Source organism: Petromyzon marinus, chromosome 10 (assembly GCF_048934315.1).
Source record: "Petromyzon marinus isolate PM22_M1 ecotype Great Lakes invasive population chromosome 10, UKy_Petmar_22M1.pri1.0, whole genome shotgun sequence".
NCBI lineage: Eukaryota > Metazoa > Chordata > Hyperoartia > Petromyzontiformes > Petromyzontidae > Petromyzon > Petromyzon marinus.
Window position 1 is genome coordinate 10,736,164 of NC_133676.1, and position 14,586 is coordinate 10,750,749.

Sequence of the window (14,586 nt, forward strand, 5' to 3'; positions counted from 1 at the left end):
GCTTGTCAATAAAGATAAAGGTCGGTTTATTGCAGAGTGTGTTAATCCTCCGATATATCCTCCAGGGCTATTTTACGTCCAGCATTTTAATGTGTGATATGCTATTAGGAATACTCGTATTGGTGTCATTTATTACCCTCTGCGCTCTTGTAGAATTCTGCTATGTTTAACAGATGAGTAACGCTATTAGTTAGGAGGCATTAATTGAAACGCTGCCGATACCGTGGTGCATAAATTATAAAGTTTTGCCATTGGACACAGTTAAGCTGCTTTAAATTGGTTATTTTTTAAAAGATTTTTTTTTTAATTTGTAGGCAATGCTTGCAATCGGCCAATTCGACTACTTAAACCCCCAAAATAATGCATCCCTCATAAAATAGTTTGTTGCTAGTTAAGTGCCTTGCATGTTTGCATACTGTGATGTAATCGCAACAAACAATATCAGATGTAATGGTCTCATCTGCATCTGCACAGCATATATAAATAGCGTGCTGGCACATAACAGCTGTTGAAAACAGATCCAGCTGAGCATCATTTGCAGGGATGTGCTGACAGTGATCCTTGATTAAAAGAAGAAATGGCGCTATTTATTTCTTCATTCGCCATCTGCTTGTGATATTTCTCATGTGGCTCATTTGCAAAAAAATTACAAATTACAATTACAAATTACAAAAATGAGGATGTCAGCTACTAGCATTTTGCAGGTATTGTACCGAAGCACTCTTCGCAATGGTGTTTTTAATAGCTATTTGTTTGCCCTTGGCTTGTGTCCCCCCTACCCCTTTCAAGCCAACGCTTTGTTGGTTGTGGCAGTTTAGAGTGCAGGATTGGCAGTCGAACGCCATGCTTTCAAACAGAATGGCTGGCCATCACTCGCTCCAAATCATCTACGTTTAATTGGCCCGTTTGATGGTTTACTACAGAATTGAGATTTTTCCGAGCCACTCAACCCAGAACGTCTCGCCTCTTTTTTTCTGTAGCTGCATCCGCAGTTCTTAAGTGGCACGAGAAGAGATGCGCTCAAATGTGTGCGCGTATGATTTGTGCCGGGGTGGGGGGGTGGTGGAGAACGAAGAGTGGTCAGATGACAGCCCGCGTTGGGCGTCGGTGACCTGGGTGGTAGGGCGATGGAGAAGGGGGGGGGGGGTTATGCTTGGGGGGGTGGGGGGGGGAGAGGGTTTGCAGACAAATCGGCATGAGTGATGGCTGTCTCCTCAGCCGATGTCAGCCCGCTGCCTCGTTACGGTCAATCAGCGGTCGTTTAGAGGGGAGGGAGCATCCAGCCTGGGCCGCTGACAGCACCGGCCATGGTCCACTGACCTCTGTCACGCGGCAGGAGAGAGACTGACGCTGAACCTGTCAGCTGGAGGCCCCCCCTCTCCAGCCTTCATCAATACAGCGATAACCTCCCCGTGTCTCGGGCTGGTTAGGCCTTCTGTGCTTTCCGCAGGTCATAAGAGCCTTCCCCCCCCCCCCCCCAGTTGCTGTGAAGATTTTATGATTGGCTTTGAAATGTATTTCCTACAGAATTTTGCATCTGATGCTTTGTTGAAATTTATTTTTCTATTAGGGGCTGCTCGCTAGCCGCGTTTAACCGAACGGATGGTGATGTCGTTAATAGCAAAAACCTGGTTGCAAAATCTAAACTAGGTTGATATTTTATGCAACGTGTTGAATTGCGTTTGGAGGTAAACGAGCTTGGAGATGGCGCCGGTAATTGGGTGCTTGTGGCGTCTGTAATACGACGGTTCGCAACACAAAAAAAAACATCGCGACCCGCGAAAGTGATTTTAAAAATGTTTCCCCGACCTCGCAGTGTTGCACTGAAGCCATCATCCGTCTTATATTGTCCTGGCTACCACTGTTTGTCTTTACGGTGTCATGCGAGCTTTTTTTTCCATCGTGGGCCAGCTTGTCAGTTTAGCTATTAAGAATTCGATTCAGTAGGCATTATCACTGAGACAGCCTCCTTGACTGCACATTGGCTGAAAGAACATTTCCACAGACCTCTGCTGCAAACCCTGCTCAATTCCCTATTACGGGAATCAAGTTTTGGTGAGCGGCAGTGAAGAGCAGTTCATCTGGAAGTAAAGTGATCCCTGGCGTGCCGTTTAGGCTCTCGTGACAGATTACTTTCTTGCCTAAGTGTCCTCCCGTAAGTGAAAGATCAACAGCAAGACTCTTATCCAGGGAGGGTGCGATCTTCAGAAGCGATGAGCGCTCTGATTACAAGGCTAAAGGATAAAAGATCCATCATGGCCCAAGGAATGGCACAGTCTCTTCGATCCGCATTGCAGAGATTGATATCCGAGATTGCTGTTTTTGTGGCAGAGAAGATGGGATTTTGGATCATACAGGCTATCAACCACCCTGATGGTTTTTATCCTCACTATGTGTCAAACAACAAAAAATAAACAGAAGCTGTTTGTGGGTAATGTGAAATGGTAGGCAGCACCCATTCTGGGAGCGAGCTTGCAGCCGTGAAAGACTCCCGAGGGACACATTCAGCCTTTAATTAGCTTTCAGTGCGAGAGTAATTGTCTCCCATCGGGGCACCTTTCTGCGCATGAACTCTGTTAGAGAAAACACCGTGTACTGCAAACGGCAACTTCCTTGTGACAAAGTGGTTTAATTATTACCTGTCTCTTTTGCATTATGGATAGCATTTATAAATTAGAAGCTATTTCTCGATATGTTGCGGTTACGTTGATGTAAAATGCTTAAGAATTGTTCGGGTCTTTTTGCTTTGTCGACGTTATTTAATTTCATGAGACCGTGCAGTGTTTTGTTTAGGTTGTGGTAACTTCTGTAGAATTGTGTGCTGCATGCAAATGTCATATTCGATACAGTACGGGCATCATCTCTCAATATACGGAATGGATACATTCCTGAAAAGGTGTCCCTAAAGCGAAATTCCGTTTATCGAACCCTATTTACCCATTGGCTTCCAGATAAATAATTGGAAATGCGTTAGGATATGGAACAACAAATCGGCCACAAGACATAATAAAATCACACGTCAGAATGCAGCAAACCTTTTGTAAGCACATTTTATGTAAAAATCAATAAACTCATGATGAAATTATACTCATAATACCCAAAATAAGTCTCGATATGAAAACACTGTACAGTACTTAATATAAACCGTGGTGATCACATTGAGTGCCATTACTATCACTGGCACTCAAGTGGCCTCTTTCCAGACATGTTGACTTTTTACCGAAGCAACTACATTGAAAACGGGCATTACCCTGCACAATACCCTACCAGGTGTGGTCAACGCAAAGACCCGAACCAAATGAAGCTAAGCTTGCTTGGGCTGTGGCACGAAGTCTGCGGGGAAGCCAGTACCGCCTGAAAAGCATTCCTTGAAAACCACCTGGAGAAGCGTGAAATGCACGCGAGGACAAATGACAGCCCATGCATTGTGAACCCCCCCAAAAACATATATAAAGATTAAAAAATTCCGTAAATGTGAATTTTAACGTAACGTATATAGAATTAGTTCTCTAATTTGTAAGTAACGTGATTGCGAAATTCCATATATTGAGTTGCCATAATAATGAACGACTTTACGTGTGCATCACTTCTGGGAATCACAATGCTCTATTGAGGTGTTGCATAAACTGGGCTTTAAATGTTCGTCTGTGTGGCATCCTTCAGAACGTTGACGGAGGTCAACTGCGTCAGGAGCCGGAATCCTTTTCATTCGAAATGTAAGTGGTGATTTTTTTAAAGTACTTATACACATAATTATTGTAAGATCCGGTTATAGGACAGTGTCTATAAAGCCTAGATGGATTTAGTGTGTTCTCTCACCGTTCTGCATGGGTTCTCCAGTTTCCTTCCATGGCAATTTGTTTAAATATGTTGGCCAAACACCCCAATGCTGCAGGATCATCCCCCCCCTGGAAAACAGAGTATTTGAATTCTGAGGCTTTCCTGGGTAAAAAAGTAATGATAGATATAATTGTAATAAAACTGTTCACACTGCAACCAGTCATTTAGGAATCGACCAAACATGTTATTTTGTGATCATCCAGTTTTATAGACAGTTACATGATAAAGTGTACTTTTCGGCAATGTCTAATGATGTTAATCATCAGTCTTCATTTACACAATGTTAAAAAGTATATATAGGTTGGCTGACGTTTTTTGCAATGACCCTTTCGAGCAGATGAACAGGGCAGAGATGATGGACATCTATACTGTTACACCACCCCAAGTGCAGTCACATTGTGTTTTTTTCTGTAACAATAAATGTAATTATCATGGAAAATATATTGCCTTTGACAAACTCATGGAGGATGCACACGATGCCATCAGATCTCGGAAACTAACTCGGGTTGAGCATCGATAGTGCTTAGATGGGCGACCTCCACCATGTATCTCAGGCTGGCGAGGGTCACGTGGTGCGCAGTGTGGCAAAATACATTGTGGTACTGTACTTCTGTGCTCCCACACACATGCTCCCTGTCTTCACCAGTCCACACTAACATGCTCGGTAAAGGTATGATCAAAACAACCCCCCCCCCCTCATAACTCGCAACGCACGAGGGATCCCATCCAGCAATAGGTTGAAAAAAAGCTCTGCACTTGTACAAATATTGCCAATTCTTTTGCTTTCTCACCTGTGCCCTGCTGTGGCCTTGTGTGTGTGTGTGCGCGCTGGTGTGCAGGATGCGAAAGCGTTGTCCGATCTGCGAAATGAACTTTCCACCAGACTACGACCAGAGGGACTTTGAAGAGCACGTGCAGAGCCACTGGAAGGAGTGCCCCTTGTGCAAGAACCAGTATCCACCAGACATGGATCAGCAGAAGTTTGAGGAGCACGTCCAGAGCCACTTGGATGACAGGCGCGTGCACCCAGATGATACCATATTTTAAGAGCTATGGAGCAATTTCAGATAAAGTCTCTGACCTCTTTACGTCTTACGAATCCATTAGCCCATATTCTGAATGAGTTTTTCCTTTTTAGATATTCCTATAATAACCCCTAAATAGGTCTCTGCTCTGCCATAGAATATCTGGCTTATGTAGGCGGAGGCGTGCCTGATGATACGGAGTGGTTTTAACGAGGCACCTTGGCATTTAACCTGCATAAGATTTCCACAGACTTTGCACAGCCACACATATATCTACACACACAGCCGAAGTGTCACAGCCGAAGTGTCACAGACACTTCCAATGTCACCAACTTGAGATTTGTTCGAAAAGTAGACGTCAACAACCGACGGGCATAGTCAGCGATGCCTTCGCCGCACAATTTTATGTTGTGCTGAGAAACTAGCAAAGTAATTTCTTTGCTCTGATTATACGACAACCAATAAACACGTACACAAATATTTTCTTACAATCACAAGTATGTTTCCTATATTGTTAACAGCTTTCCAAATTAAATATAAAATGACTACGGATCATAAAACTAATCTGTACATTTGTCAAATAAAACTATATCATGCGCAACGAAAACTATGAAAATGCTTTCGCACTCCCTGCACGTGAACGGGAAATGCCTCCCTGCGGCATTATCGGCATTATCAGCCATAGCTCTATCCACAGCTCGATGAACGCCTGCCCAAATCGTCACCATCGTGGTTGCGATTCAATTATCCATAAAGCTTCCCGCGCAAGAGCCAATCTCGCCACTTCATCGCCACGGTTGACGTGCGTTTGGAGCGTGTTGTTCGTTTTGACTGCCGCTCTGCCGCCTTCCTTGATCATTGGCCATTGTCACCCCGTCAGCTGTGTCCTGTCCAAGCTCACTTGGTTTCCTTTAAAATGTGATTCATTTCCTGTGCATGTTCTCTGATCGAGGTGTGTTCATCTTTAAGGTGTTCTCCTTTATCAGAGTTTATTTCGAAGTGTGCAAACCTCTCCATGCTTGTTTGTGCACTGTTAAGAATTTTGTTCCAGTCTCGAGTCAGTGACCATTTTGAAGATCCATATTGTCACGGCTAGAAACATACAATGATTAATAGAAAATAGAAAATACAAAAAAAGTCTGTACGTGACATTACCAAAAGAACCAAGAATATGAATTCCTGCAGTCACGAAAGTTAAGTAAAAATTGACTGATTAATTTCCACTTATATTCCACAGATTTTTTGTTTGTTATCCTATTCATTTTGTGACATGTTGGTTAATCATATCGGTTCACCTTTCGATAATTCCCACGTATTTGTGCCGTTAAGTAGGTGAGCAATTTGTATGTTAACCATTGCCTGTGATTATTCTGGTAATATAGCTAAGCTTTGCCATTAGACCTCTGATACAAATCAAAAGCTGGGGACTTTTATTTAGCAATTCGCATATATGTTGAAACTGCACGGGGTAAGTTGATTAACATCGTATATACAAGTTTGTTAACGTGGTTAAATCAACAGTGGGTTTTGTTTTTCGTTGGTTCAATATACGAGTTTCAATCTTTCGCGTGGTTTAAAACTCACACTATTTACCATATTTGTTTCGTCACTTTAAATCATAACCAAATGTAACAACAAAAATAATAAACGACATTGACAAGAGACATCTCGTGACTTTGCCTTGTTGAACATTGCATATTCGTATAACATAAAAAAAAATCCACAGCTTGGTATAATTATTCACCAAACACCAGAATTCAATCTTATGCAAATATCCGCAGCCCTATTATTGTCATCCACAGGTATAAAACCCCCGGTACATTCTGCTCGTTTTGAATATAGATGCGAAACTAATTTACAAGGCCACATGCACTTTAGGGTAATACGCAGTTTCTGATATTGTTCATTAGCCTCTTGCAATTGTCGTCCAGTCTTTCCCACACCACCACCAGCAGCCACCCCACCCACAACCCCACACAATCTCCCCCCCCCACATCCTCCTCCTCCCCTCGCCGCTCCTGCAGTCACCCGCCCGCCTCGTCTGATTGCCGAGGCGTTTGGACGCCCCTCGCTGTTGTCTGCCCGGGCTCGAGGAAGCCGCGTCCACAGAGGCGCCTGTCAGGAGCTGTCAGAGCTGATGGGCGTGCGGGGGAAATTACCAGCCCCTCTCATTTATACACGGCGCGCCTTAAACCGCCAACCTCAAAATAACACTCGCCAATCAGGTCGCTACAGCGCTACACTAAATGAGATGCTTTCGCATTTGAGGGCGCCGTGCGAGAGAGAAGCTCCCTCGTCACGCTGCTCTGTAAAGCCGCCCCGTCAGTCACATTAACTAACCGCGCCAGCCTTTTATTCCTTCCCGCGCTCCTTATTGCCTTTATTATGCGAACGGCAAAAAAAAACGTTTGCTCCTTTTCGATTGCTGATTTATGAATTATATCTTAGCGATGTGGTACATTTTTTTTTCTTTCTCTCTGTGTTTCCGTCTGCTCATCTCGTTCGGTTCAGTCATCATTCGCGCGTGTCCGGGGGTTTGTTACTCGCTTTGTTTCGTGGGCACGGGTGCGGAGCAAACGAGCAACGCTCTGCCTCCGCGCGCTCCGTAAAGCAGGCGGGCCCCGCTCGCTGTTGCGACGTTGCTCGCCGGACCGCGCGCCCTGTGATTCCTGGCCGAGGAATCCCAGGGCGCGTGAAACGGCAGAGGCACAAGGCCCTGCAAATGCCTTTGGCTCGCTCCACACCATCTGCTGGAACGGCCTCGGGGAGCTCTCGAGAGCCCGTCGAGGATACTTTGGCCTACTCTTTCCACGCTGGCCCGGACGGACGCGTGAACCGCACCACGCGTGGCAATGCCGAACGAACCACCTCATGCGCGCGAAATATCGCCAACGCTCAAGGAACTCGAGCGGCAATACAACAGCGGAGAATATCGCCCCGGTGATTGAATGCTTCATTGGCAAGGGTTTTTTTTTTTGGTGCCATCACGCACGATGCACGACATTCGCAAACCCGCTGTGCTACGGGGTGGCCAGCAGATGGCAGCACGGAAAATCGGTGCGCTAATCCATCTGGTTCAGACTCGGCAGTCACGACAATGTATAGTTAATCCCTCGTTTAACGCGGTAAACGCGTGCCTGAAAAGTGCCGCGTCAAGCAAGGGATTTACTGAGTTACTGAACCGCGTGTGCACTGTTAACTCGGCCTGCAGTCATCCCACGGCGGAACACAGAACCGAGATGACGATACGCCGACGCGCACTCTTCGATTCCGTGGACTGGGTCGCTGTGCCACTCATCCTCGCAGCTCGAGAGAGTCGTTTGTCATCGACCGCTCAGAAATCGCGTTATAATGGCGCGCGTTTCGCATTCTTCGAAAAGTATTCCCCCAAATATAACAACCCTGTTATCGCGACAACGCATTGTGTAAAAAAAACAACCTGCTACGCACGGACTCACCACATATATAAACAGTATACATAATACTCTTTGGTTCTTCCGGTAAAGTCACGTAGGTAGAAAAAAAATGACGTTTCGATCGCAACACAAGCAATCGTCATGAGGTAGAAAGATACAGCCGTAGAACTGCCGAAGAAGCTGAACAAGCAGTTCTATGGCTGTATCTTTCTACCTGATGACGATTGCTTGTGTTGCGATCGAAACGCCGTAATTTATTATTTATTTTTCTACCTATTTGACTTTACCGAAAGTACCAAAGAGTATGGATTCCTGCAGTCACTAAAGCTTCATAATCAAGTATACATAATGAGTGGTGTTTATGGGATGGGCCCTTCTTCGGAGCAGTGAAGAAGATCCATTGCTCAAATAGTCACTGATTCGTGTTTTTTTCTTTCTCTTCAGTGCAGTGTTATTGACGAGTGGGTTTAGTTTCTGTTCGTGCACATGCACCAGCACGATATAGCAATATTGTTATAAGGTGCGATTTTATTCTCTCCGGATACGCCATTTTCCCTCCAACCGTAAAAAACACTAATTTCAAACCAATTGCCCTGACATCCAAAATCAGGACCCTCCTGAAAAAGGGGGTCTTGCGACTCGGTAATATTTTTGGCCGACAAATAGATGGAATCATTGTTAAATAGCTAACCTTTATTAGCATAACCGTATCCCTTGTAGAACACCCCCCCCCCCCCTTAACCCACTCGCGAGTCTCTTCTGTAATCCTGTCACCCTGTCCCCAATCCTTATCCGGTAATATTCACATTCCATGCCTCATAATCCTCTGACCTGTGATATCCTTGGCAAGTGTAGGCCATTGTGCCGGGTTGCAGCCCAAACTCCAAGAAATGTTTAATTATCCACAGCTAATTTATGTAATTATAATGTGTCTTCAATTAATTAGGCACTCCACATTCATCTTGTTAAAAGGGATCATCTCAGCAGACAGATCACCCTTGAAAAAAAACCGAGAATGAATCTCAACGGGCTCTCATTTGCCAAGTATTAAAGGCGCCCCCGATGCGCTTCATTGAACAAATAAATGTAATATTAGGTGTAACAATTCCCCATCCACCGCGCTAGCAATTCGATTAATGGTCAACATTCAGAATCACGATTAGATTAAGGATATATTGTTATTGTATTTTTTTATGAATACAGGTGAATATAGCGGCCACTCAAGCTACACAGGCTCATCTGAATACATGACAACAATTCGCACGAGTTGATATGATGGTTGTATTGTGAGATTAAGAATCAACAATACATTCACGAATTGATGCATTTTTACACCCAATACAAAATATATATAGACGTAGCATAAGCGCAATGTTGCATATATTGAGTGAGAAATGGCACCGCTGGGATATTTATGTTTTGACAATGTTAAGAAAAGTGAGTGGGCTTGGGCAGATCACGTCGCCTATTATTATTATTGTTGTTATTTGTGCTTGTCCACCACTGCAACGGAGTGCCAAACAAACAAGAGCACACATGGCCCGCGAGGACGGCCACCCAAGAGACGGAACAATGAGATCAGCTCGCGGGGCGGGGGGAGGGGGTTAGATGGCTCGCTACATCGCACGACCGCGAGATATTACAACATCTCGCAAGGATGCCTTCATCCGGCAGTGGATAGATCATGGCTGACGCCGACGATGATGATGAAGAAGAATGTCGTGAGAATCGACGCCGTTCTGCTGCGGGTTATCTGTGCGGCCAGATGTGCCCGTCCTCTTCACGGTTAGGGCACGCGAGGGCTGCATCATCCAACATTCACGAGGCGTTCTCACCACACGGGGGGGGTGGGGGTTTCTGGGGGGGGGGGGGGGCATAACCCCGCGCCCGCTTAGCCCCTGCTTGGCGCGGGCATTGGGAGGACCGGTGGTGAGTGGAGGAGTTGGGGGTGGAGGGATGGGGGTGGGGGGTGGCAAGGCTCCGAGCAGAGTGGACAGCGCAGATGGTTCGCCTCCAAATCCCGGCCGTGGGGAACTCACGGAAGGAAAAGTGCTGATGTGTTTGACAGGTCTCCCAGCCTCCTCAGACTGCCTCCGTCCCAGCCCCCTCCTTTCGCTCTCCCTCCCTCCCTTCCCTGTCTCTCTCACTCTCTCACTCTCTCTCTCTCTCCCCCCTCGCCCTAACCCTCTGCTGGCCGCAAGGTCGGAATACAGATAAGAGCTCCAGTCCCACAGCGAACGGGATTGCAAATAACGCATCAATACCCGCAATCATGCTCTTCCCGACAAGCAGCAGCAGCAGCGGAGTCACACTCACAGCTGCGCACGCTCGCAGCCACTGACGCGAACCGTTTGTTATCTTTCCCCTTCGCATGCGCGCGAGGGTTTTCTCCGGGAATTCCAAGATTCGTGTTACTCTACGCGATGGTATTTTTGTTGTTGTTCGTTTTGTTTTAATCTTTTAAAATGTGATGGCCTACAGTTCACGTTTGTTTGTTCAACCAGGTGTGAACTCCATGGAGCAGGATTGTTCTGACTGACCAGAGTGCGACCCGGGTTACAAAATTAATACAACGCAATGTAATTTATATTAAAAAAAACACAACGGAACACACGAACAATCCCAGGTGTAATCATCCCCGTGAAGAGAGACTCACAATGTGCACACTGTGTTGGTGACATTGTGTTTGCCAGTGGTGTACAATCATAGATTAATAATAATAATAATACGTGACGTTCTTGGAGGCAATGGCTCTTCATCACAGCACATAAATCATGAATCATTGATGTGCCCTGTAGAAGGGCCTGTGTTATTGACGAATGTGTTGAGCTTTCCAAGGATGTACAGGGAGTGCGCCAGTGTTGGGCTTTAAGTTGGGTTGAGATGGGTAGATTGCAAATCGGGCCTGTTAAGACTATCGAGGGGCTACAGCATACGACCTGCCCCCCCCCCACCGCAACTTTCAAAAGTTAGGGGCGGTAGCAGATGCACCCCTACCTCTTGTTTCTATATAAACGCAAACACACAAAGATAGACACAGAGACACAACGAGAGACAGGCACAGAGAGAGAGAGACGCTAAGAAGGACACCCACCTGCGATTCGCACGGTTGGCTATGTACGGTGCTAAAGAAGTTCAACATTGCGTCTCTGCCAAGCAGACACTGTGTCTCTGCCTTGCAGAGACACAATATCTAAAAATGGACACAGACACTCAAAGATACAGACAAATGCAATCTCGTGTGGGAGCCCTCTGAACTTTTCAGAAAACTCCACGGTTTCCAGAGCGCATGCAGCAACTGCGGTCAGAATGTGGCCTTATACATCCTCATTAAAACCAAGTAAAATGCGTCATCGATATTATTTTAAAACACAATTCGCACAACAATATGTGATGCAATTAGAATATTTGTTAACACAACAATCTCTCCAATAATTATCTCCCCCCCCCGCCCCGGGTCTCCGATCCGGCACACCACATCCAGTATGCATCTCGCTATGGCTGTGGATACGAGTCAAGTGCCTACTCCAGTCTACCAGCGACCCGGGAACTATTTTACTGGGATAGGAATCCCTGCAGGGGCCGGGGGCTGTGGCATCTATGTATTTTACAGACGTGGTGGAGTCGACAAGCAAGACACGTGCTCGTAGCACGCACCGAGACACGCGCTCCAGCCAGGGGCGGGGGGGGGTCAGATTTACAACCATAAAGGCAAATCAGGTTTGATTTTTTTTTACAGCGGGCCATAAACCCACTCTTTAAATCCTCACCATTCCTTCCTCCTCTCGACGCCATAAATACCAGCGCCGCAGCCAATCCCACCCAGGGCTCCCGAGTCGTCGCCGCCGCGGCTACGAAGCGACGACACCCACCGACGGAGGAGCGGAGACATTCGGTCCGTAATGCCACCACGGGCCCGTGTGAATTGCGATAATAAAACGACTGTTAAGCGCCATGAAGTGCTTCACAATCATAACGTCTCCTCCTCGCCACGCCACAATGTATTTTATGTATTATGTTTAACTTCTTTCGCACCGTACGTAGCCAACCGTGCGCATCGGAGGTGCGGGGGATGGACAAACTAAACGCAAAAAAAGCAATTGTGCTGCTGTACAGCTCTCCGTTGTGTTGTCGGTTTGTACCGCGTGGTGTTCTGCAAGTTGTCTGCCCTGACGTTTCGCTCCGCGTGCTTCTTCAGCTGCTGGGAGCTAACATCCCTGCCAATTCCGTGCTCTCCCAATTCCATGCTCCCGTTACTGCTGGCGGAATGTGTCCCCACGAGTCGGAACCAGACTATAAGAGGTTGCTTGATAGAGGTTGGGAGTGCCCGCACCTTACCCCACCGCACGCGTCCCTGCCGACCGACCAACTGCAGCTGCAACCCATTTATACTCCTCGGTGGACAGAGGTAGCGGTGGGAGTGATTGGTGGTGGTTGGTGGCAGGACGGGAGGGGGGTTGAAGGAACGCCACTAATTGTTGCAAACGCCGCACCGGGAGATGGAACCGAACCTCTGGATCACAGCAGTTAAAAAGCCCTCGCACAGCCACGTGGTAATGCCCCCCCCCCTCTCTTCTCAATGCGTGTGTTGTAAAATGTGGGGGGGGGGGGGGGTGGCGGGGGGGGGGGGGGGGCTCGGGGGGCGGGTAGTCGTTTTTGAACACACGCTAGTGAACACACGACATCACGGATAAGACATCATGATAAATTCTGCCCCATATATCAGATCAGGGCTTTGTCCCGGAATAAATATCCGTCCCTTGTCAAGTCAGACTGCGGAGCACCATGAGATTTGGCCGCTAAAGCCTGAATACCAATCAGTTTTTCGCCGGCTGCAGAGGGAGCCCCAGCCGCGGTGAGAGGTTATTGTGAGTGGCAAGGCTGTATTTATATTTTTTGGTTTTCACTAAGGCGCGTCTTATTTGTGTGTGCGTGTCCAGCGTTTGCCCCAAACGTCTGCTGAGGCTATATGGGTGGTCTTTGCCTTTGCGTGTCCGTACGTTGGTAGAGTTTGTTGAACTTATTTCGCACCGCAAGTAGCCAACCGTGCGAATCGGAGATGCGAGGGAGGGGACAAAAAAAATCAGTGTCCGTGTGTCTGTATGAGGCGGCCAGGCGTAGTGTTGGACACCCATCCTCTCGTGTGCCGTGCCGGCCTTCATAGGTGCTCGCTCACAGCACTTGCCCCAACAGTCTGTTCAGGATATACTGGGGGATCTTTGTCTTTGTGGGGAGCTGTAGTGTAGCGGTTAGCGCGCTGCGCTACGACCCTGGCGACCCGGGTACGATTCCCGCTCACGGCCAATACCAGTGACGATTATCTGAACCGGTTCTGGGCCTCCCCTAGGTCGACTAAGCCTCAAATTTGTACCTGGTGCGGTGCGTAAAAAACATCGCAACTAGAGAGACAAAGGCGGCCGGGCGTGGTGCTGGCCACCCACCCCCTCGCGTGCCGTTCTGGCCTTAAAAGATGCTCGCTAACAGCACTTGCCCCTACAGTTTATTAAGGCTATTCGGGGGATTTTTGTCTTTGCCTGTATGAAGAACAGCAGCGGGCGGTAGTGTAGCGGTGAGCGTACGACGCTGTCAACCCGGAGACCCGAGTCCAATACCCGCTCACGGCCGACACCAGTGACGATTATTTTTGAACCGGTCCTGGACCTTCCCCTGGGTCGATTCAAATGACTATCTGGCGTGATGTTTAAACATCGCCACCGGGGAGAAAAAGGCGGCAGAGCGTGGTGCTGGCCAACACCTATGGTGCTCGCGAACAGCACTGTTAAAGGTTATACGGTGGATCTTTGTCTCCGCGTAAACTTGTAAAAGACAAAGACCTCTCCGCCTATAGGCCATGCACTGAGGCTGAGTCAACCTCGGGGAAGCCCAGTAATCATTTCCGATATCACTCACAGCTTATGATAGCCATGGCCAAGCATTAAACTCACGTGGCTGGGTTTATCGTACAATTCCATCGGCATTCACAACAACACGGATACAGAAACCCCCGTCGTAGCCTTGCCAAGACGTTGGGTAGCTGCCGTGAAGCGAGCACCCCCGTGAGGGCATGGTGCACACGAGGGATTTGGAACCACGCACAGCCACCTTTGTCTCGCCACTGCCGATATTTAATTAATCGCACCAGTTTTCACTTATGATGTCGGCCGAGTCGACATAAGAAACGCCCAGGGACCGGCACCGATATCGCTCTGTCACTGTTGTCAGCCGCGGCCGTGGAATCGAACGTGAGTTCGCACGTTTGTCACGCACGTGAGCTAACCGCCGCACAAATGCACGCGTGGATAGTG

General features: G+C 47.5%; 1 protein-coding gene across 4 annotated transcripts in view; it reads left to right on the plus strand.

Moving 5' to 3' along the window:
* TAX1BP1 (Tax1 binding protein 1) overlaps nucleotides 1-6,527 on the plus strand; it is a 45,207-nt gene extending 38,680 nt beyond the window's left edge. For all 4 annotated transcript variants that reach the window (XM_032951310.2, XM_032951311.2, XM_032951314.2 and 1 more), the window contains 2 exons: nucleotides 3,664-3,716; nucleotides 4,680-6,527. In XM_032951310.2, the coding sequence (XP_032807201.2) occupies nucleotides 3,664-3,716; nucleotides 4,680-4,887 (261 nt within the window). In that variant the 3' untranslated portion in view covers nucleotides 4,888-6,527. The remainder of the gene's footprint in view (nucleotides 1-3,663; nucleotides 3,717-4,679) is intronic.
* The last annotated feature ends 8,059 nt before the right edge of the window (nucleotides 6,528-14,586 follow it).